Source organism: Dermacentor variabilis, chromosome 10 (genome assembly GCF_050947875.1).
Source record: "Dermacentor variabilis isolate Ectoservices chromosome 10, ASM5094787v1, whole genome shotgun sequence".
NCBI classification, from domain to species: Eukaryota; Metazoa; Arthropoda; class Arachnida; order Ixodida; family Ixodidae; genus Dermacentor; species Dermacentor variabilis.
The window spans coordinates 40,303,017-40,324,008 of record NC_134577.1 but is presented as its reverse complement, the minus strand read 5'-3'; the positions used below and the strand labels follow the sequence as shown (position 1 = coordinate 40,324,008).

At 43.4% G+C, this 20,992-nt stretch overlaps 1 protein-coding gene across 10 annotated transcripts; it reads right to left on the bottom strand.

Annotated features, from left to right (window-relative positions):
- Nucleotides 1–280: 280 nt before the first annotated feature.
- On the bottom strand, nucleotides 281–14,952 carry LOC142560382 (uncharacterized). Of its 10 annotated transcripts, none has more exons than XM_075672439.1 (8): nucleotides 14,545–14,946; nucleotides 11,696–11,779; nucleotides 10,765–11,049; nucleotides 9,538–9,597; nucleotides 6,708–6,825; nucleotides 3,179–3,288; nucleotides 2,938–3,069; nucleotides 302–1,327 (listed from the first exon to the last, which is right to left on the bottom strand). In XM_075672439.1, exons 1-7 carry the CDS (start codon nucleotides 14,833–14,835, stop codon nucleotides 2,944–2,946), a joined length of 1,074 nt encoding a protein of 357 aa, XP_075528554.1. In that variant the 5' UTR covers nucleotides 14,836–14,946; the 3' UTR covers nucleotides 302–1,327; nucleotides 2,938–2,943. The 10 variants fall into 10 exon arrangements, 6 of the variants coding, with proteins under 6 accessions (XP_075528554.1, XP_075528553.1, XP_075528552.1 ...); XM_075672438.1 differs by having other exon boundaries at nucleotides 2,925–3,069; nucleotides 14,545–14,945; XM_075672437.1 differs by having other exon boundaries at nucleotides 305–1,331; nucleotides 14,545–14,945.
- Nucleotides 14,953–20,992: the final 6,040 nt, after the last annotated feature.

The window sequence follows — 20,992 nt, the reverse complement described above, 5'->3', positions numbered from 1 at the left end:
CACAAAAATAATGAAAGCTCTCGGTTGTCTACTTCGCAAAGGAAACGTCATAATGTACAGACACGCCTGGTAACACATCGCTGAATGGCTGACACAGCGCAAACTGGAAGTGCCAGTACTGATGGCACACAGAGCGTTGTTCAGAGTTTTGCCTGTAATGGCACCAGTCTATGCCAATATCAACCCCAACGGCTACAATACCGAGCATTGTCGCCCTTCTGACCTTCTAGGTCAGAAGGACCTAGAAGGACCTTCATCCTTATAGTATAATGTAGAAACTCCTTCTGCTGGATTCTGTGTCACATTCACTTCCACTGTTCAGTTGATCTGGTAGATAACGCAGGTGGAGGGCTGCTCAGACCACAGGCAAAGTGCGACAAAAAAAAAATTGCATTATGTTACCTGGGTTGGCCTAGGTATGCTTCCAGCTGCTTTGGCCATCTCCACCACTGTCCTCCTCAGTGCAGCTTAGTGGCTATTGATACCTTCCACTTCATCCACTTGCTGTTTCTGACAATACATATGTGCCCCTACTTTCACCAGTGTGCACAATGCAATCTACTAGCAGCATTAACTACAACATGCACATACAGCTGTTGATAGGGTCAAGGCTTGGTCTCAGAGACAATAGGCTGCATGTTCCATTCTTGGCTCAACCAGCAATCAAGTGCCTCTCATTTCTCTATCGACAACTATTTTATGGACAAGCATCAGGTTAGGACTGAAAGAGTTTGCAAAAGCTTCATTGAAGTGCAGCTGACCTCACCTGTAGGCAATTTCGTGCTTAAAAGACCTCTTACTGTAAGGGACCACCTCTATTCACAGCATGACGTTTGTCAGACAAGAATAATTTCAGGAAATGACACATGGTTTATTGCATGCCTTTGCTTTTCATCTCTGCTGTTAAACTTCAAAGGTGAAAAGCAGGATGATATATGAGAAACATTTTCTCACAAGTTACCATGAGTAGTAGCCAAAGAATGAACTTGATCATCTTTGGTCAGATGAAAATTTTTCTGTGCTATCAGTCGCAGCTGGTGAGAGTGCCATAGGATAATGCTAGTACAGAAGCTTGGCATCAAAGGTACAGAAAGAAGGCTGATGACTTTGCCCCTTTGTTGAACCGCACTTTTGATCGCATCTGCATTCTGTTGGCACCTCTTCCTCAAGCTGCACTTGGTTGTTTGGTGCCACTTGAATTGACGAATCAAGTCTCTGGAACTAGTCATACTGCCAGAGAATGACTTGGCACTCCTTGTCACGGGCAATACCACAGAACAGGCAGTGGTCCATGCCACCACAGACATAAGTCTGTTGACACTGAAGTCTACCTGCACATAAGCGACAGTTCTTGTAGTTATTGCACAGAAAATGCAACTTGTAAAAAAGTGTTTCAACACAGAGCGCTGGCTGTAACACGACTAGTAAGTACCCCCTTCGGACACACAAACACTAGGTTGTCCCCTCACTTTGCTTATGTCGTCTGTTGAACATTTTGAATGTGCCTTCACATAACTTAACATAAGTATATGCTTATGTTTATAAGCTTCTGTTGCTCGCATGCTATCTAAAACGTATATGGACACTATAGAATGTAACATTTTGTTAATGTTTTGTGTGAAAGCCCCAGTAGCTTTTCCATCACACAAATTTAAGTGCGATGTACAAGGTTGCACCCAAGGACAGAGAAGCAGACTACAGCACTGCTCCAGCTCGGTGACTATGAGTTCGCTGGAAAGTGAACTCGTAGTAACAGTGCTTTGTTTTATCCAAGAAAAATAAAATAAACAATTCCCGAGGTTGTCACATATGGCGGCAACTGTGGATTTCCCAAGGCAGATACACATCATTCTTCACTCAAGTATGTGCTTTACTCAAGTATGCTATTGTAAATTTAGGAAGAAAGTGTGCCCCTTGCATAAGGATGCACTGTAGTTACCAATTATAAATGGCACAGAAGATATTGTCATGTGAACAGGCTCCCTATTTTCACAATGGCTGCATCAATTGTGTCTTATGTTAACATCATTTTCTCATTTAAGAAAGCTCTGTTCTCAGGTAAAGTGACACACGGGACATCTTGGCATCACCTCTATCCAACATAACATTAGTCTTTAGCATTCCTTCGAGTGGTTCCATTCCTAGTCCGATAGTGGAATAAACTGGTATAATTATTAATGTGCAAAAAAAAATTAATGGAGATCAAGAGACACAAACAGGTCAAGTGCCAACATGAGGAAAGCTATGCTACAAGTGGAATTCCCCACCTGCGGCAAGTTGTTTTTTCATTAATTTTCATTTCCATTAAATTATTGTTTTTTTTATTTCATTTATTAAGCACAAGCAATTTCTCATATGTTGTCCTTTGTGTCTGCTGGCTTCTTATGATATGACTAATAAAAAAATTGGGCCCCTTGGTTAATCCTCTTTCTTCTTGTTTATTACATAACAATGGTCTCGAATCCAGCAACATTGATGCCTTCAGGTAGCATGTGTGGGTTTATTGGCCGGTTGCCTTCACCCAAAAAGATCACATTCTCGTAACACCTGCGGCAGAAAGGATGTTCTACATCCGCCCTCAAGGTCTGTCAGTGGTGGCGCTGGCTCACAATCCCAGGGTTCTACTAGGAAAACATAAATACCTAAGAAAGTGGATGGGGAAACGGCGCCGCAGTAGCTCAATTGGTAGAGCATCGCACGCGAAAAGCGAAGGCTGTGAGATAGTTCCCCACCTGCGGCAAGTAGTTTTTTTCATCCACTTTCATTTCCGTTAATTTAATGTTTCTTTATTTCATTTATTAAGCGCAAGCAATTTCCCCTATGTTGTCCTTGGTGTCAGTGTTTGTTGGCTTCTTATGAAGTGGAATAAAGACACTCAATTTTCATATGGTCAACAGCATCACAAGTGCTAGTATGACACTTACCAATGTCACTTACAAGACTTTATCGTGATGTCCACAGGCAGATCACGCTCCCAATTGTGGTAGTTTGTATGGCTATCGAGTTCACTGCACTTTGCCGGCAACTACAGTGGCACACTCGATGGCAGCTGCAGTCGCACGCTTGATCCTGCAAAGGTAGTGCATATGTTGGGGTGTCAAGATGTGCGACCTCGCCATTTCCTTCTGGAATGAAACAGATATTGATAGATAAGATTATTGGAAGTGTAAATGAGTACCGATGGAGATGCAGCATTTTGCTCGATGTTCTGTGTCGTACATGTGGACACTGCCAGGTCATCGGTCTGTGTCCCCGCTGAGATGCCGAAGTCGAGGTCCGCCTGCATGTCTGCAGAAGTGTTTTGTGTTTAGAGCCCTGCATGAGCTGCTCTCGACAACAACAGTAAATTTGTTATTCTGGAGCATAACTATAAATCTGGCACGCCAGGTCTGAGCCAGGTCACACAAAACTTATAAGCATTACTGCACCTTTCACCATCTCATCCCTGAAAAAGTATCTGGAGGACCGGCTACGAAACATAGGGCATTTAATAAAATCTTGGTTGGAGGTCTATGAGCTTTAATCCAGTTAGTTTTTCCAAAATAGGCAGAGTTTTGCCTGATGTTTACCTTTTCAGTCAGTTTTATAACTTTTACAGTCATTATCATCACTTGAGGGGAAGAAGCCTTTTTCCAGTGATCTACAGCTACACCTGGTTCACTCTAGGCAAGTCCATCTTAAGGTTGTTAATCTCCTAATCTCACCACACTACCTGATCGTCTGACACCCTTGACTGCATTTCCCCTACATTCATTTTGTTACTCTAGCAGACCAGCACTACATGGCCTGCCCAACTCCAATTTATTTTATTTATTTATTTATTTATTGATACTGCAATCCCACTTTGGGGATTTTGGCAGGAGGGTACAAATGTTGAAAAGATTACAAAAAAAAAAAAAGGCAACCGACAAATACATAGATACATAAGAGTAAATAAACTAATATAAACTGAAATAGAAGGCATACGGTAACTACTAAGTTAGACACGCTGTAAACAAGGTAAGTGAAGGCTGTTGAACTTGGGTGTTAGTAAGCTGGTTCCATTCAGTTATTGTCCGCGGAAAGAAAGAGTATTTAAAGGAGTTGTTACGTGTGCGAAACGGAGCAATTGTTAATTGGTGTCTTTGTCTAGTGGCATACCCGGATGAAAAGGTTATTACGTCTGAAGTGTCTAATTTATAGTGCCCCTTTACAATCTGATACATAAATTTTAGCCTAGATGACCGGTTTCTTTGCGTTATTTGTGGCAAGTTTGCTCTGGTTAAAAGGGCAGAAACAGAAGAACGTCCAAAGCTGTTATATATGAATCGCACACCCTTTTTCTGTACGCTTTCAATCTTGTTAATATTAGTCCTAGTGAAGGGGTCCCAGATTATGGCTGCATAATCTAATGATGGGAGAATAAGCGCTTTATATGCGGTCATGCGGACATCACGAGTGGTAAATTTTAAAGCTCTTCGTAAAAAGAACAACTTACAGTTTGCATTTCTTACGACATAATCAACGTGTTTAGTCCAGTCTAAGTTACTTGTTATCCAGAGGCCCAGGTATTTGTAATGAGGTACTTCGTGAAGAACTCCTAATCTTGGCTAGAATATCAGCTACTCGCCACGGTAGGCCCATGGCCATGGCTCTGCGCTACTAAGTTTGAGGTCATGAGTTTGACCTCAGCCGTGGCGGCCACATTCTTGATGAGAGGCGAAATACAAAAACATCAATGTACTTGGATTTAGGTGAACCTTATAGGGGTCCTGAACCACCCCTAGGGCTTGGTGAGATAACATGGTCCATGGGTAGCATACGCTGCTGTGAACGTCTCGGCCAAGTTTTGCTGTTGTACGCGGTGTGTGGAGCTCACAAGCGGAGCACAAAGTCACCTTTCACTCATACGCTCTCTCTTCAATTGAAGCCTGCTATTCAGTCTCTAATGGACGCTTTATTTCGTAACAAAGCGGATTCCCACACGCGGCTGCTATGGGTAGTTGCTGTCTGCTACGTAGCATAGATACCGTGACCGGCGCGGGGTGCCGCCATGAGTCCACTGGCTAATCGCATTGCGGCTGACTGAGCACAACCACGTTTGGCTTACGTTTCATGCGTCGCAGGCACCAAAATCGGAAATTCAAACTACGCGCCACGGTGACATTTAGAATGCGAAGCACTGTGGGCACGCCCTGCTCCACCATACCCTTTGCAGTGGAAGGCATTGAAGAATGAGCGAAAGCACAGCAAAGAGCGTGTGATTGACAATAACTCTGCTTCTGCTGAATGTATTCAAGTACTTCTTGCAGCAAAGTATTTTTGAAATAGGTTATTTTAACTTCAAATGCATTTCTTCGCGTCAGTAAAAAGTGGTACAGGGCCCCTTTAAAGGTACAGACAACTACTCAAGAACATGAATAGAGATCCCGCTGATGAAAAGATTGCCTATTGTAATGGCTAATACAAGCCCTGTTTTCATCATTAAACATGGATGTACATTTTTAATTCTTCACTAACAGTCACGAATTATTACCTTTGGCACCCCATCCTACAAAAACATGAAGATGCTTTAAGTGACCTATCGCCTGACCAACTTCCCGGTCGGGCCTTTCGAGAAACCCCTGATCCACCCGCACGACATCCTCGAAGTTCCATTTCGCCCCATGCGGCGCAAGTGCTGAGTAACAGGCAGTGGGAATTTTGGCTCGCTAGCAATGATCTAGAGAGCCAGAGTGCTCTTCTCGATCAAGCCCAGCGAACTGCAGAGACCAGTGGAGCCCTGAAGTAGTGAGGGACCCGCCTACCACCCAAAGCCCACCAACATAAAGTTTAGATTACTACTACTTCTACTGGTAAATGTGGTTCCTAGCCTTCTTTTATTAATATTGGAACAAGTACACTTTTTTTTCTATTACAAGGTTTTTTTATTACTTAAAGATGTGCAGATAAGCCTTCGTTTGTAGCGAGCAGAAAAGTGGCGCTGCCTTCGGCTACGTTTTTGATGAGTTGGCTTGGCTCGTCTATTGACAAAATAATGACGCTGGGGGCCAGCCAGCTATCACATTGCGTGCGCTTCAGCAAAAAACCAGTGCAAATATGAGAAAGGTCGGTACAACAACACAAGCTTATAGTAACAGTATTTTATTTCAAAAATGGTTGAAGAGGTCAAAATATAGGTACTTGTGAAGTAACTGCTGCAGGTGCAAACAACATCGAGGGCAAGCTTTTTGTTGTGCCATAAAAAACTGGGTCTTTAAAAATCGGTTGTCAGTCCCTTTAAAGGAGCCCAGGTGGTTAAAATTATTCCAGAGTACCCCACAACGGTGAGCCTAATAATCACATTGTGGTTCTGACATATAAAGCCCCAGAATTTAATTTTTTTTCATTAGAGTATCAGCTACACCCACCTGCTCTGAAATATACATACTGTCATATTGCTGCTCCTGAACAATATTCACAATGTTCTCATTTAACCACTCATTACACCTTCCGAATGTTTCCTTCATGTTTTCACTGCTATCAATTGTTTCAGTTCCATTTGTAACTACTAATTAATTATATACTTTTTTTCCAACTTGACCGGTCTCTTTAAGTGGTTGAACTGTTTTTTCAATCATTTATTGAAAGAAGAAAAAGTTAGCAGGAAAATGAAGAAGGCTTAATCACCAATTTAAATTTCATGCTAAAAGCAAGCATTGTGATTGTCGAAATGCAGACGAACTTACCGGCATCTTTTCCCTTAGCCAGTGGAGATGCCTGTGCACGAATTGTACGTTGATAAGGGGCAGTTTGTGTGCTCATAGTGCCTCTCGGACGAATACGGCCATACTGCCGCAGTGGAGCCTGCAGAGTCATCCACGGGTTGAAGCTTCAGCTACAAATATGTAGTGCTATCGCATACAGTATGTGCTCCCCATTAATGGGCCCCTCATCAGGTCCAACCAGAAATTTTGGTGGTACAGCAGAGGTTGTAAGGGAGCGTTCTAACACTAAGAATTCTTGAGAACTGTTCAGTGATAGTTAGGATAGAAGCAAACAATATGTTGCAAGAGGATGGTGCAAGGAGGTTAGCTACTCTACCCGTAGTGGAGACTCCTTCCCATTGCCTCGATCGGCGCCTGCGAACAACGCTGCTCCCCTGCATTTTTCCAAATAGGAGGCGAGGGCCCATGTGACATTTATTTTGAAAGTACCGCCTATTCAATTCGGTTGCCTTATTGCCTTATTCTATTCAGTTTTCAGATCAAATAGTTGCTATTCATAAATATGAATAGTTTTCGAATATTTCAAACCACTAACCGCATGTGAGCAAGCATAAAATTGGAGCAAAACAGTGATGAATTCCATCCCAGTGTCGATGGTACACATAAAACAAGTTATTAATTGGAGCACACTACATTGCTTAAGGAGACATGCTTTTCCAGCTGCACTGCTGCCAATGAGTTCCAAGTAAGTGAATAAACTGCATATTTGCTCCTAGTGATCCATTTGTGCATTTAATAGACAACCTTTCATAATGTGTTGTCCACTTCTCTACTTTCATAATGCGCAATGTAGTGACAGAAACTTGCCAACGTAGTGAACATAACTAGGATGTGAAGATAATTTTATCTTAGTGGTGAGAATGAATGGCAATTCATTATTCAAGAAGTACTCTAAAAGCATACCACATTTATTTCACTTTGGTTCCCTGCTGGCACTATTTGATTTGTTTGTTGACAAAAATTACTACTTGCACACCTCTATGTGTCCTCTTGAAAGTTTTTTGAGAATTGAAATCTCGTTCTGGCCAGGGCTAGGGCATCTCAGCACAGTGCAATGTGATGGCATTGTAATCAACCACAATTTCTTGCTATCCTTTCATATTTACAACGGATTGTTCCATCTCAAATAATATGTACACAGCGACAGTGTTTTTGTCCCGACAGCTTTAAAAGAAGGTTTTGCGTTGCTGCAGCTTTATTTTTGCTGAACCTCTAAGCAGATAGCATTTTTTTAGTCTGCATCATTTATTAAAACACTCGGGTTCTTTGCTCGTCTAAACCGCAGTCACATGCTGGTTGCATATGGCACTTGCATATAGTCCACCGGCCACCTCAAATGCCTGTTTTCTTTCTTATGAAGACCAATCAGGAACGGTTGTGACTGAATCAGGAACTGAAGTGAATGAACTTCAACGTAGCATTGCATATGTTGAAGAAAAGCATTTTTTTTTTGTACTTTCAGTTGTTGAAATAATAATCAGCATTTCATTCAATATTTGAAGCTCGTGTTTCTTACAACTTGTATTTGATTTGAATAGAAAATTTCGTTATTTCAACAAACACTCCTACTGCTAAGGCTTGTTTTCAGACGGCTATCTGCTTGTCAGGTGGATTTCACAGGTGACCTCGCAGAGAGAAAGTTTGTTTGCTACCTGGCTTAATTTTAAATAACTAGAACAACAGCATTGTTTCTCTCTTCTTTTTCTACCTTTCTTGTGTTGATCATCAAAAGTTTAGCTTGCTGACACAAGCCCAACATTCTGCCTTCTACACAGCCGATGGTGTGAGCGTGGCATGAAGTCGGAAAAGGAACCTAAGAGTCATCAAGCAACAACACTGCAATATCAGTGGACAGAACAATGCAAAACTTTACGAAAGCACACAATGTTTAATATAAAGTTCTTCTTTGGCTCATGCATCAGTTTAGCATTTGTTATACTAAAAAAAAATATGTTGCAGAAAGACAAGCCTTACAGCACCACTTGTACAAACGATAGGCCAAACACAAGATGGTATACGGCATTACTTTAGCTTTTGAAGTACATCGTTGCAAGGACATGCTTGTCAAGTTATTGCAGATGGATGGTGACAGGGCCAAGCTAGAAAAGTGTCATGATAACATGCCACGGCCCTATCACATTAATGCTTTTTCTTCACCAGAATGCGGCTTCATACCATCATGCTATCTATATTGAATGTTCCTATGCACTTCCTGTTAACAAGCGCTCACTAACCCTCCATGCTTCATGCCAGTCTGTGGAGCAGCACTCCAGGTTACTGGAGACGTAGATGGCAGCAACAATGCTGACAGCGACACCTTGTTACACTTTGACTAACTATGATACGGCAGAAATATTTTTGTTGCATTCCCATTTCTGTTGAAAATAAATTAAGAAAGGACTGGATTTTAATGGAAATTTCGTTAAGTAAAACATTGTTGACCACTGCAATAACAGTTGTGCCTCATCTCTGGGTGAATTCTGTGCCACAAGATGGCACCAAGAACGTGCCTGCTCATGTCTACATCTTCGCTAACCCTGTACAGTACAACCTTGACATAACATGAACATAATGAATTACCGGATATAGTGGACTAAACATAACATTCTGGAATTTTTTCACCGATATTAGCGTGTGTGCTGATAATGAATATCGGATATAATGAAAGAAGTTTCGTGCTGGATAAGACTTCAATATAACAAGTCTTAGTTGTACTCCATAAATATAATACATATATGAACTAAAACTCTTCATTCAGTACTTCAAAAGTGTGCTGCCAAGCATAACTTACCTGGGGCTGCGTTTCAGCTGTTGTATGGCTCTGTGGTGTTTCTTGCTGTGCTTCTTGCTTCTGCAACAATAAACACAGCTGTACACACTGCCTTCATGTGTGCGCAGTTATTTCAACTATCTAAACTGGCCAGGTGCACAAGTCGGCTTCAAGGGTCACCGAGCTGGATTAGGGACCTACTTCACAGCTCATTTTTTGGAAGCAGTTGTAAACTTGCGTCAATTTTTAGTGTGTCCTTTAAACTTTTTCCATCCTTCGATGTTGCTTTTGCAGGAGATCAAGTCAACCTCAAGCCAGAACAGATCTATTTGCCCAATATGGTCCATGTTAATGTGACTAAACTGCGAGGTTTGAGGCCATGAAACTGCACTGTGGTTTATAAGAGATGTCATAGTGTGTTTATGTATGCGAATTAATTTCAACCTATCGGGTTCTCTACTGTGCACCTCAATCTGAGTGGACATAAGCACCTTTATATCACATGCAAATGCACAGCAGAAACATGCCGATACATTCTCGGCACTTGCATTTTTCCTGGCTAGTGCACTGTTTCCCCAGTCCTTGTGATACAACCACTGCAGCCTTGCAAGCACCTCTTCTCACTCACGCAATAATTCTCTGTATGTGGTTTGTGCTTTTCACATTGCTGTTTAATATTTATTATCAGTTGCCTATTATATTTCTGCGCAAATACATTTTTCCTCCTCTTACTACTACAAGTTTCTCTGTTATTTCTTTTTTTTTTCGTGGAATGTATTTCGTTTGCACAAATTTCGCCACTTACTTGCTCCTACTTTACTTCTATAAATATTATATTACTTGTGAGGTTCACCTGATTCTGTATGCATCTTTATTCGTTTCTCAGAAGGTCCCACACGCAGCTTTTGCTTTGGGACCTTCTCCTGTATAGTAATGTACATCTGTATTTTGACAAGCTTTGTAAATAAAACTGAAATCAATAGACTTTTCCTAATTCACAAGTTCGCTTCTCTGCGCTGCACATTTACCCAGCAAATGGTGGCACCAGTCAGGGTTCAAATCAAGATGCAAGCTGCGCATGTCAGGGATTGTCTTCAGCATACGGTTTTATCACAAGAGCCCCGTCTACCTATGTGTGCTCATATGTGCAGACTGTAAAAATGACTAGGCTGACATTAGCTTGGCAAACTGGTTCGTGGGAAATGTCCATTGAAATAAAAAAGTCCTTCAGGAATGTTCTGCACTTACTAGATCGCTGGGAAGAAACAGGGACGGCACTGCATCTGCCCGCAGGTAGTACCTAGTTGTGAAGCCCATGTCCTGCAGCAGATCTGGATTTAGTGTGTAAGCATCGGCGGCAAAATGCCGTTTGCACACGAATAGGAAGGTTCGCGTCTCCGACTCAAGGAGGCCGATTATCTCCAGCCACTTGCGCCGCAGCTCAGGGTTTTGGGGCATCCGATGTAGAGGCTTGGTGGGCTTGGTGCAACCAACAACCGCACAGCGATGTCGTGATTTCTTGTCGATATCAGCCTGCACGGAGGGACCAACGTGCAGTTGAAACTACCATCCTTTTCTGTAGTAGAGGGTTTGATTAAAAACAGTCTGGCAAGGAAACTTCCTAGCACAAAAATAAACATGCACTTATCTACACAAAAATTAAATGTATATCTGCTATAGCAATAGACAAATGGGCAAGTCGGTCAACGTCAATTTCAGAAACAGCACAAAATGGGCCACAACGCTGGATGAATATATCAAAATTTCAGCACTCATACAATATGCATTTTATAATTTAAGAATTGTGGGGACGTGGATTCTTGAACTCGGCTGTGTCTCTCAAGAACGACATTGACATTGCAAACAGCCAAAGTTAAATCTTCTCGCGAAGCCATGGTAGGCCGGTCTGCTGGATGTTTTCAGCACACACCAGACCTCAGATCGTGCCGCCCATCACAAGCTGTAGTCCACCCGGCAGACGGCAGGAGGCACCTCATAAGACATGTTTTATTTTTGTATTAGTGAGCACATGTTCTCTTCCACTACTATCCTTTTCTAGCGAAAGTGTGTTATGGGCTTTTGACTTTCTCGACTTCATTCAATAGCATTTTGTGGAGTGACATTCGCTATTCCTTAGGAGAACTGGCTCTATATACTAATGGCAACTGGTGTAGCTCACCTTGGGTGATATTTCAGGTCTGTAGCCAGATTCGCCTGCAGAAGTTGTTGGGCTCTGCAGTGGCTCTTGTTTCACTGCATGTATCTGCAACAATTGGGACAATTATTCAAAGAACTGTCAGGCTGAAATCTTGTATCTTGAAGTAGTCTCCTGATGCACCACAGCAGTCATTGTTTCATGTATCTGTTTCCGGAACAGCTCACAATTCTGTTTAGGATCATATTTTATTCAGTTCCCTTATATCTTTTTTTGAGGTGGGGGTCACTAGGTCCTTGAGCACTCTTGATAGTGCACTAACATACACTAATTCAAAATCCCTGAGTTTTGTTACAGAAACAAGCCTTTTCTGACAGTAGCAGGGCCATATCATCCCAGAACACATTTCTCTGAATGAGGCATCTAAGGTACAACACAATGGAACCACTTGCAAACAAGGGTCACTGAAGGCTTATGTTTAAATTTATTTTTCTGGACGTTGCCGTATGATGCACATCTATGACATTCAAAGTTGACCTATGCGCAACCCAGAAATTCTGTGCCATATGATCTAGGTATCCTCCCATGCTACACAAGTGCTGCACCAATATCTCTGAACTTGTTAGGACAAACGTTCCAAGTTTCCGAGAATGCAACAGCGAACATACGCACAACAGCAGCACTTGACAGCTCCACGAATTAAGCGGCACGTTTTCTAGACTGCAGCGAACACAAAAATTATCTTTCTATAATATGGCCTCGCTAGGAAATACTCGGAATTCACAGGCGACATCCGTCAAACTTCTACACGAGCGCCAATCCACGTTTGCCGACAGAGACGATTTCGCGCCAAATGGCCGATCGGTTCGGAATTATATTTACCACTGCCGTAGGTTCACAAATACGCGCCTATTTGATGCAGCGAGCTCCCGCTGAATCGGCATCCCCTCTGCTGCTGCAGCGGTAGCAGATACTCTCACACTTAACTCAGTTCAAGTTGTTTAATGTGACAGTAACTACTCTAAAAACCGAACGATTCCTACCACGTCTTCGTAGATGCACAGATCAACAGAAGGCACTGCCGTGCACTTGAGTCTATGTAGGAGCCTTTGGCTTCCGTAATGTAGTAAATAGTCCGAGGCAAGAAAGTGAGCGGAGCAGACGCGAGCAGAATACGGCAAGGTGCAGCCGATGGCTTTTTCCCATTTCCTTTTTCGAGAGGCGCTCGGAGGCAGAGTGTGGAAGTAGACGCCCTCGTTGCTCTCTCGATGACGCTGGCACCCTTTCACAGCACAACACACATTTGGCATTCTGAAAGATTCACAGCGCATTTAGCAGCAGAGCTGGCTGCGGAGAACACTTATGCCATCCCACCATATGATCGCACGCTGACAGAGTTGGTTCTTTATTCTATGGTACACCACGGGAACATCTCTCCTCTACCAACGCCTTCTAGAGATGGGCGAGAGGGAGGATATTTGCAGGCGGCGCTGCTAGCAGCAGCGACATTGAGATGAAATCGAACTTATTGTACATTGAAAGGGTGTGATTTGTAGGTGTTCTGTGGTTATATGTACACTCTATGCACTTCCGCTTCGCTCCCTCTTCGAGGAGTACGCACCTCCTTGGGCCGGGTTTCTGGCTGTGCTGGCGAGAACTTTTGGCGGGAAACAGCACTGGAGAGCGACATATCTCCCCTTCCCTTTTACGGCAGGCTTCTTAGTCAAACCCAAGGTTATACTATTATTATACTATTAGTATAACCTCGGTCATAAGATTTTCTGACCTTGGTCAATCCCCCGATGGGTGGTTGTTATCAGCGTCCCCTTTGGAACGTAGCGGTGGTTTGCGCCACCAAGCCCTCGCTCGCTATTATATTGCCTAATGTCCTACCTAGATATATATATAAAAAAAGAAAAACCAATATGAACTTCTACAACCAAATTTTCTGACCCGCAGTTTTGACCCCCGTAGTGGGAGGTACGCGCCACAAGTGAGGAGCAAGCAAGCAAGCAGGTATCGCGGCAGAGTGATGCTCCTAGCTGTTTTGTAGAGCACGCGACCTCACGTACACGCTAGATTCCCAAAAGTGTTTAACAGTGCACGGCTCCGATAACCTGACCACATCCGCCAAGGGAGGAGCGAGCGCTATGTGCGTCACTGACGTTAAGCGCACCTGGCTCTTGTATGAAATAATGTATCGTCTTCCGTTTCCCTTTGCTCGGTACAAAGTCAAATCCCAGTTTAGTTTAATTCATCTCGGCTCTTGATAACACTTGTGCGCTGAAATCGCTGCTCTAGAGCGTTCTCAGTGCTGCTAAGGATGCTATTCGAGTCCGCATAGCGATGGAAGACACCCGATGTAGCTGCTGAGGTTTCTTTCTCTTTTTTTTTTTCGTTACTGCGAAATCATTATATGCCCCATTAGGACCAATTAACTGATAATGATTGCCCCATTAATGGGCAATCCGGCAGGGTGACCGTGCGACGGTACCAAAAATGACCGACGGCGCAAAGACTAGGCTTGACGTCACATTGCTCAGGGTGGTTATTGTAAACAAAGTAAATTATCAGCTTTGAAAAGAAAATTTAGGGTATGTTCAATTGGATTCGAACCCGGTCTTCCGCGGTGTGAGACAAGCACGCTTCCCCGACGTCACCGCAGCTTCATGGTTCTGGCTGACTAAAGCTGTGCATAGTCTACCTAGTGCACGTACGGTGACCTTGCGGTGCGTCATTGCACATGTCACGTCGCAGCCAACGGGCTCACTAGGTTTCACCAAAGGGACTTTCTTTCGCATTCCCACATAAACCGTTCTAGGTGCGTCTGCCGAATTTTTTAACAAGTGGGCGTAGGTAAAACATATACTCACGTTGTCAGATTGATGAACCGCTTCAGCCACTTCGACGCGCGTTCCTGCGTGTAGTAGATATAGTGTGCTGTAGATGCGTGCTAGATCTTTTTCGCGTCTCCTTTGTTTCCGTTGAGCAAGTTGTTCTTCATCCAAAGAGCTGTAACGACGGCGTTCTGCTTCACGCTTTCGCTCGAGCAGGCGCTCCCGTTCAGCACCCGTTCTCGCGGCGTACCAGCGGCGTTGAACTGCTGCATGGCGTCGCCTCCGTTCTTCCAACTTTTCAGGGTTAAGTGGTCGTTTAGAAGACATTCGGAAACAAGCCGGGATGCTCAAGTAGAACGCACGCCGCGACGGCTAGCCTACCGCGAGTATGGCGTCGCCACACACTTGTCAAGTGGCGCCACCTCCTCCCCAGTGGCTGTGTCGTCACGTGCCCAATGACGCACGCGCTAGCCCACACCTTCAGTCAGCCAGATGGCTGCGACGTGACGTGTGCAATGACGCACGCGGTGCCTCCGTGGCGTCGGAAAGTGAGCTCGTCTCGCATCACGGAGACTTGGGATCGATTGCCACCCAAACCGAATTGTGCCAATCTATTTATTTTACAAAACCATGAATTTACTTAGTTAACAAGAACCTCCTTGAGAAATTTGATGTCAACTTGAGCATTTTCTGACAGCTTTTACTCTGCGCCATCGGCCATTTTTGGCACCATCTTTCGGTCACACAGACCTTAGCGTAATGGGGCTGTTGTGTATTTTATACTGGGATACAACTATTTATTCATGCACAGGTAAATAAATCACGAAGGGATATAATGCTTGCGCATTAAAATTATGCTTTTGATTTCTATATTGACACCTTCACGATTCTGTGCACAGATCTACTACAGGTATATAGTAATAGAACATGTTATAGAGAGCTTGTCTTCGTCATTCTTTTTGTCCCCTTGTCTCTACATGTATGCGCTGCAAGTCAAGTTTGCAATAGAACACAGTCCGAGGAGTTCAAGCACAAACTTCAGTGCTATCACTGTCAATTTTGAATTATATGGCTTCAAGCCTATAACTATGCTTTATCTTGTGATGTTAGATTAAAAGATAATATTCAAGCTTGAAGTGTCTTATCCTCACTTCTAAATTTTATTATTGTCCATAACAATAAATAGATATTTGAGACAAAAATAAGCATCATATACAGAGCAAATGTGGAAACCTTCCGAGATCACTTATGTAGGCAGCCCTTCACTCAGCTCCATGAGCAGTTGAGTAGCACTATTGCTTGCTCGTTGGTTGGTCTCGAAAGGCAATATACTGCCCACACCTGCTGTTTGAAAATTTTGAATATTTCCAGTTCGAAGCACTGGTTGCTTGAAATTGCAATGTCATCCCGCCAAGCAGATGCTCCCAACATCCGTGATGATACAAAAACCCATCACAAATTTGAGTAAGGCTGAGGTTCCTGGCCACGTTTTGTTTTTCGGTGTTCTATGGCCCAGGCAGCATACTTCAGGAACTGGGCCGAACACGGCCCGCCAGCTGGAAGAAAATCAAATAAAAGTTGGTAACTCCGCATCGTGCAGGAACTGCAGTGATGTTTCTGCAAACTTACTGTCCATCACCCAACGGGTGCACTCTTCAGGTGCATCTGGCATCAGTCCAGACTTTCTTAAAATTTTTCTCATCACCACTGTTTCACGACACTGCCAAAGCAGGTGTCGAGCATCTGACATTGTCACAGGAGCTGAGCATTTGAGGCATGTTTGTTGGCCCACTTTTGTCAATCCCCAAGCCCAGGTAGCGAATAATGGTATAAGGGGACATATCACTTTAAGGGTACCACTCTTAGCTGACGCTGATTGGCTAAGCTAATCCAATGACGTGGTGAGCCCATTGAGGAAGGAAATAAACCAGGAGGGAGCATTGCATCGCACAGCCGCAAGCAAACTCTTGGTGAAGCTATTCCCTTTGCTTTCTCCCTCGCAATGTCGGCCCAACACATGGCCTTCAAAACTAAGCATATTGGCCGAGGATGTTTGTTTCCAGGTAATTTTTAATTGATACGCTCGTGTTTTGCTGCCCTGCCATAGCTCTTCATGCAGAGCGGAAGCACTAAAACCTACCATGCGCTCTGACGTGACGATCATATGCTGGGCCGACTCACTTGGCTATAGTAATGTTGCACAATGCTCCCTCCTAGTTATTTCATTCCTCCGTGGTTGCACCAGATGTTACATTGAGCAAAAGTTAAAGCATCAACAAAACTGACCAACTAATAATACACCACCTGCATGCCTTGTTCATTTTCGGATCATTCGAAACATCACGCATACAAATGCAGCATAGATACTAGCCGCAATAAAATTTTAAGTGAAAAGCTCGAGGCAAGTCAGAAGAAGAAACCTCAAATGATGTAGGTGACAAAACTCTGGTAATGACACGTTAGGTGGGGGGGGTAGGCTTATGCATCGCTCAGCCCTCCCCCCACCCCCCTCCTCCAGAAAACTCCGGGGGGTGGGGGGGTCTCGTGCCCCGGAGCCCCCTCATTGTAGGTGCCTATGCTCCTTGGATTACACCTTGTATACATACATAAAGACCCAAGACTGCATGGACGTGGGAACTGCCGTCATCGCCGTAGCACAATGTGTAGTGCAACGCGCTCGCAATGCAGAGGTTGTGGATTCGGCTCCAACCGTCAGCAACTTGAGTTTTCCTCCATTTCCCATTAGCTTCTCATTTTTGCACTTCAATTAGAAATTACACATGATTTATCCCATGCTTTCCATTTCTTCATTATCTGTTGTTTTCATATGGTTCTGACTAAGAAATACTTGCAAGCGTTCTTGCCTACTAATTAGTCTTTCTTGCAGCCTAGTCATGTAGGAGTTTTATTTTTTATGTTACAACCAGTGATGTTTTTTTCTTGTAAAAGGCACTGTATACTTTCTAGGGCACACAAATACTTCCTCAGTGTCTTGTTTTCCTTTTCCATAACTCCTGATATTTTTTCAACCATTTATTATGCATTTTAGAAAAGTTGGTCAGCTTCAAATGCCTGTCATTCTTGGAAAGCTTGTTTGCCACCAAGCTTAAAGGTCTCAAGCAGCTATTTGTGTAATTCTTTTCATGACTCTTGTTATCTTGTGCTTAAAACGATCTTAATTGTGCTCAATAGTTCACTGTCTGGTCAGTGCAAGCATGCTCGTAACTATATCGAAACAAATATTCCTGCTGCAAATATGTGCATCTGCGTTATTCTATTCGATACTTAATATTCGTATTCGATTCGTATTTGAAAAAGTCGATATTCAATCGTCTAGCTCTAACATTTACATACTGGATTATGGCAGCTTAAATTTTTCAGTATTTTCAGATTAGAAGGTTAAATATATCGCACGATTCAAAAGAACACAGGCAACATAGATTTCCTAGCATGAAAATGCATTTAGTCCGCATATAATCCCTAAATTTTTTGTGCTTGTCGGCATTTGTGGTAGCAGAACTAGATTCTGTGGAATGCGCTTGGCCGCATGTTGTTACCCTGGCAATGACAATTACCCGAGCTTTGTACTGGTTAAATGCCATATCTTCACCCTTGATCTAGCTGAAAGCCACCGTGAAGTACTGATTGGTCCGAAAGACGCGAAAAACGGACGCGATGTGTTCGGTCACGCGTGAATGAGCTAAGCCGTTCCGATATTTACGCTTTTACGCAGTCGACATGACTTATTCATCTGCTCTGTTCTAAATCTGAACAGAAAATTTATTCCACTTGGTTTAGGCAAATTACTTCTTTGACACGCTTGCCAAGCGTCTACCACTCGAATGGATTTAGTGACAACGCGGATCACATAGGTTTTGTAGTACTCAATTATATGTACATTCAATAGGCTTTGTAAATAATAAATAAACTTCATTTTTCTGACCACAATGTCAAGGCTGGTGTGACCACTGTGCTGTGAGACACTATCACAATGTGAAGGCTGCCTATGTGAAGGCAACTGTTGGTTCATCATGGTCAAGGAGCCTATGCATCGTACAGCGAGTTTTGGCCACTTGCATGTGGCTTTTGAATATCAAAGCGCATTCCTGAAGGCCATTTCCCAAGCAATCTTTCTAACTTATAAGTCGTTAAAATATTGCCAACTGTTCATTCAAGTCACTAAAAGTGTCACTGATTACTTGATCGCAAGCTTTGTCATAAACAGAAAGTCACAAAATCTAGCGTCAGAATCGCTAAAATGGTAACACGGATAAAATACTGGTAAATTATAAAAGCAAATTTGATATTGTGTTTTCAAAGATGGTTAGGTTGGATGGCCCCAACGAACACGGGATGATACAAGTGATGGTAGATTAAACTTGTTTTGGGCAGCCTAGCGATAGCTTTCTCAGCAATGCAAGCTTGCAAGGCACATACTGCAGGCGTCTCGCACCACAAAGTGCGGATTAACGCGTCTGCTACAGCACGTGAAGGCAATGCCTGAAAGCAGGGGATACGTAATGAATAAATCGTACCTATGTGAGCCCCATTCTGATAGAAAGCTTGGCCTCAGCTGTTGTTTTGTTGTATTTGTGCAGTGTGCAGCTAACAGTGCCTGCTTTCACAAGTGTGTGCGTGTAGGGGGGCGAATAAATGGTCTACTTTTCGTTTTCAATTCTGACTGTGGGGGGAGGGGCACACCTCCCCCTGAGCCGGTAATTGCACCTATGACAAGCATGGTGTCACGCACGTACAGGCAAATATAAACCCATCTCACTCGATAGCCACGAGCACTCGCTGTCACAAAACTGACATGATGAATACTGCCGGCAGCGAGAAGTGTACACTTCGTGCTGCCTCAGTTTCACCACGAGAACACCTTTGATGATCAAATAAGGGAAAAGCAGTCTTGAAAAGTTCTGGGAACCTCAATTGCAATATTGAGATTCAATTGCATTAGTGACAGACCAAGTAGCCTGAATCAATGACTTGAACTTGATTACGACTTGAACAACTACTGCAGACTTGCACAGGTGGGGAAATTTACGATCTGTAACCGAGTAGACTCTGTGTGCTATATAAACACCAGTGATGAGTGCGCTGAAGAACCAATGTGGCCGAGACTCCAAGTGCAGCTGGTGCAGAAGCCAGACCCCATTATCAGTGCTTCAAGCCGCTTTCTGCAGACCTGAGTGATCTTGGTTGGGACTCTAGGCACATATATTCCTGGGTTTCAAAAGTAGGGAGGCAAATGACCTACTTTGCCCCCCCCCCCACCACTTCTGAAATTGTGTGTGTGTGTGGGGGGGGGGGGGGCAAGCGCCCCCCTCCCCTTGGTAGATGTCCCTATGGCACAAACTGACAAGCGATGTGTTTCCAGATCACAGTGACTTTGCTGTTACCGATTTCCCCTGCTTTGAGATCTTGTCTGAATAAATTTACTCGAAACAGGTACCCCTCCGGTGTACTTTTACAATCAAAGACTTCAAAGCGTATGAGGTGGACGCAAAACAAATTTATTTTCTATAAAACTCGATGAAACATTCGGGAGTTGGCAGGTATGAAAACATTTGGTAATTCATTCAATATTCCCAAGTTGTCATTCTCAAGTATTCGTACTCGAGTCTATCAGAAAATTTTCCTATTCGAACACACCTTGAAAATTACTGGTAGGGCTCAGTTACACGATGGGTACTTGTAAGTTGAGAGAAAAAAGGTCGAGTTGTCTCAAGTTTTCGTCACGTAACAGCGTGAACTTCCTAAAGAGAAGCTCGCCAGCATACCTTCTCGTTGCACATGATGCAGCCTGTGTGTCAACTGTGCACCTAAGAGAGCAGCTAGGCTTGCATGACTGTGTTGCTTGCACAATGGTAGCTGCATTTATACTTTTTGCCCTGCAAAGCAGTTCATTTGTCACATGCCATAATAGAGAGGGATGGCAAGCGATGGCAAGTGCAACCATACTGATCGATAAGTAAATGCAGAAATACGACACCTGACAATCTTACCTCTTACGGTGGAAACAGTGTAAACAGTGATGCATCATCATCACATTACTTGTAAAGCAGCATTCGATTTCCAAATCAAAGAGAGAGAGAGAGAGAAAGGGGGGGGGGGTGAGAAATGCATGTCTGCACCGCTACTATACTCATCCAAATCCCAGTCATCGTTTATTCGATGAAAATCTTCTAGGCACCACGAATTAGTTTTAATCGTATGGAGGGATAACGCTGAACGATAATCAGTGAACGAACATTGAAACAATTATTATTTTTTTAGTGATATGTAATTGAAGTAGAGGTAAAACACACACTTCCAAGACACTGGTTATCCCTCAGCGATCTCCGAGTCGTGAGTATATGAACAATGAAAAGCACATGCGTGTGATCCGTTCTCGTGCCTATGTTTGCTTCGAGGCATCCGGAAGTGTGTATCGGAAACTGACAACTCGCATGTCCAAGAACAAGTTAATTCTTTCAAATGT

Bases quoted from the DNA above. Each gene is read 5' to 3' on its own strand.
- LOC142560382 (XM_075672439.1), bottom strand. From the start codon at position 14,835: ATGTCTTCTAAACGACCACTTAACCCTGAAAAGTTGGAAGAACGGAGG. The intron at 11,050-11,695 runs GTGAGCTACACC...CCCTCCGTGCAG, and splicing joins GACCTGAAATATCACCCAAG to GCTGATATCGACAAGAAATC. The intron at 3,070-3,178 runs GTACTCATTTAC...CTACCTTTGCAG, and splicing joins AAAATGCTGCATCTCCATCG to GATCAAGCGTGCGACTGCAG.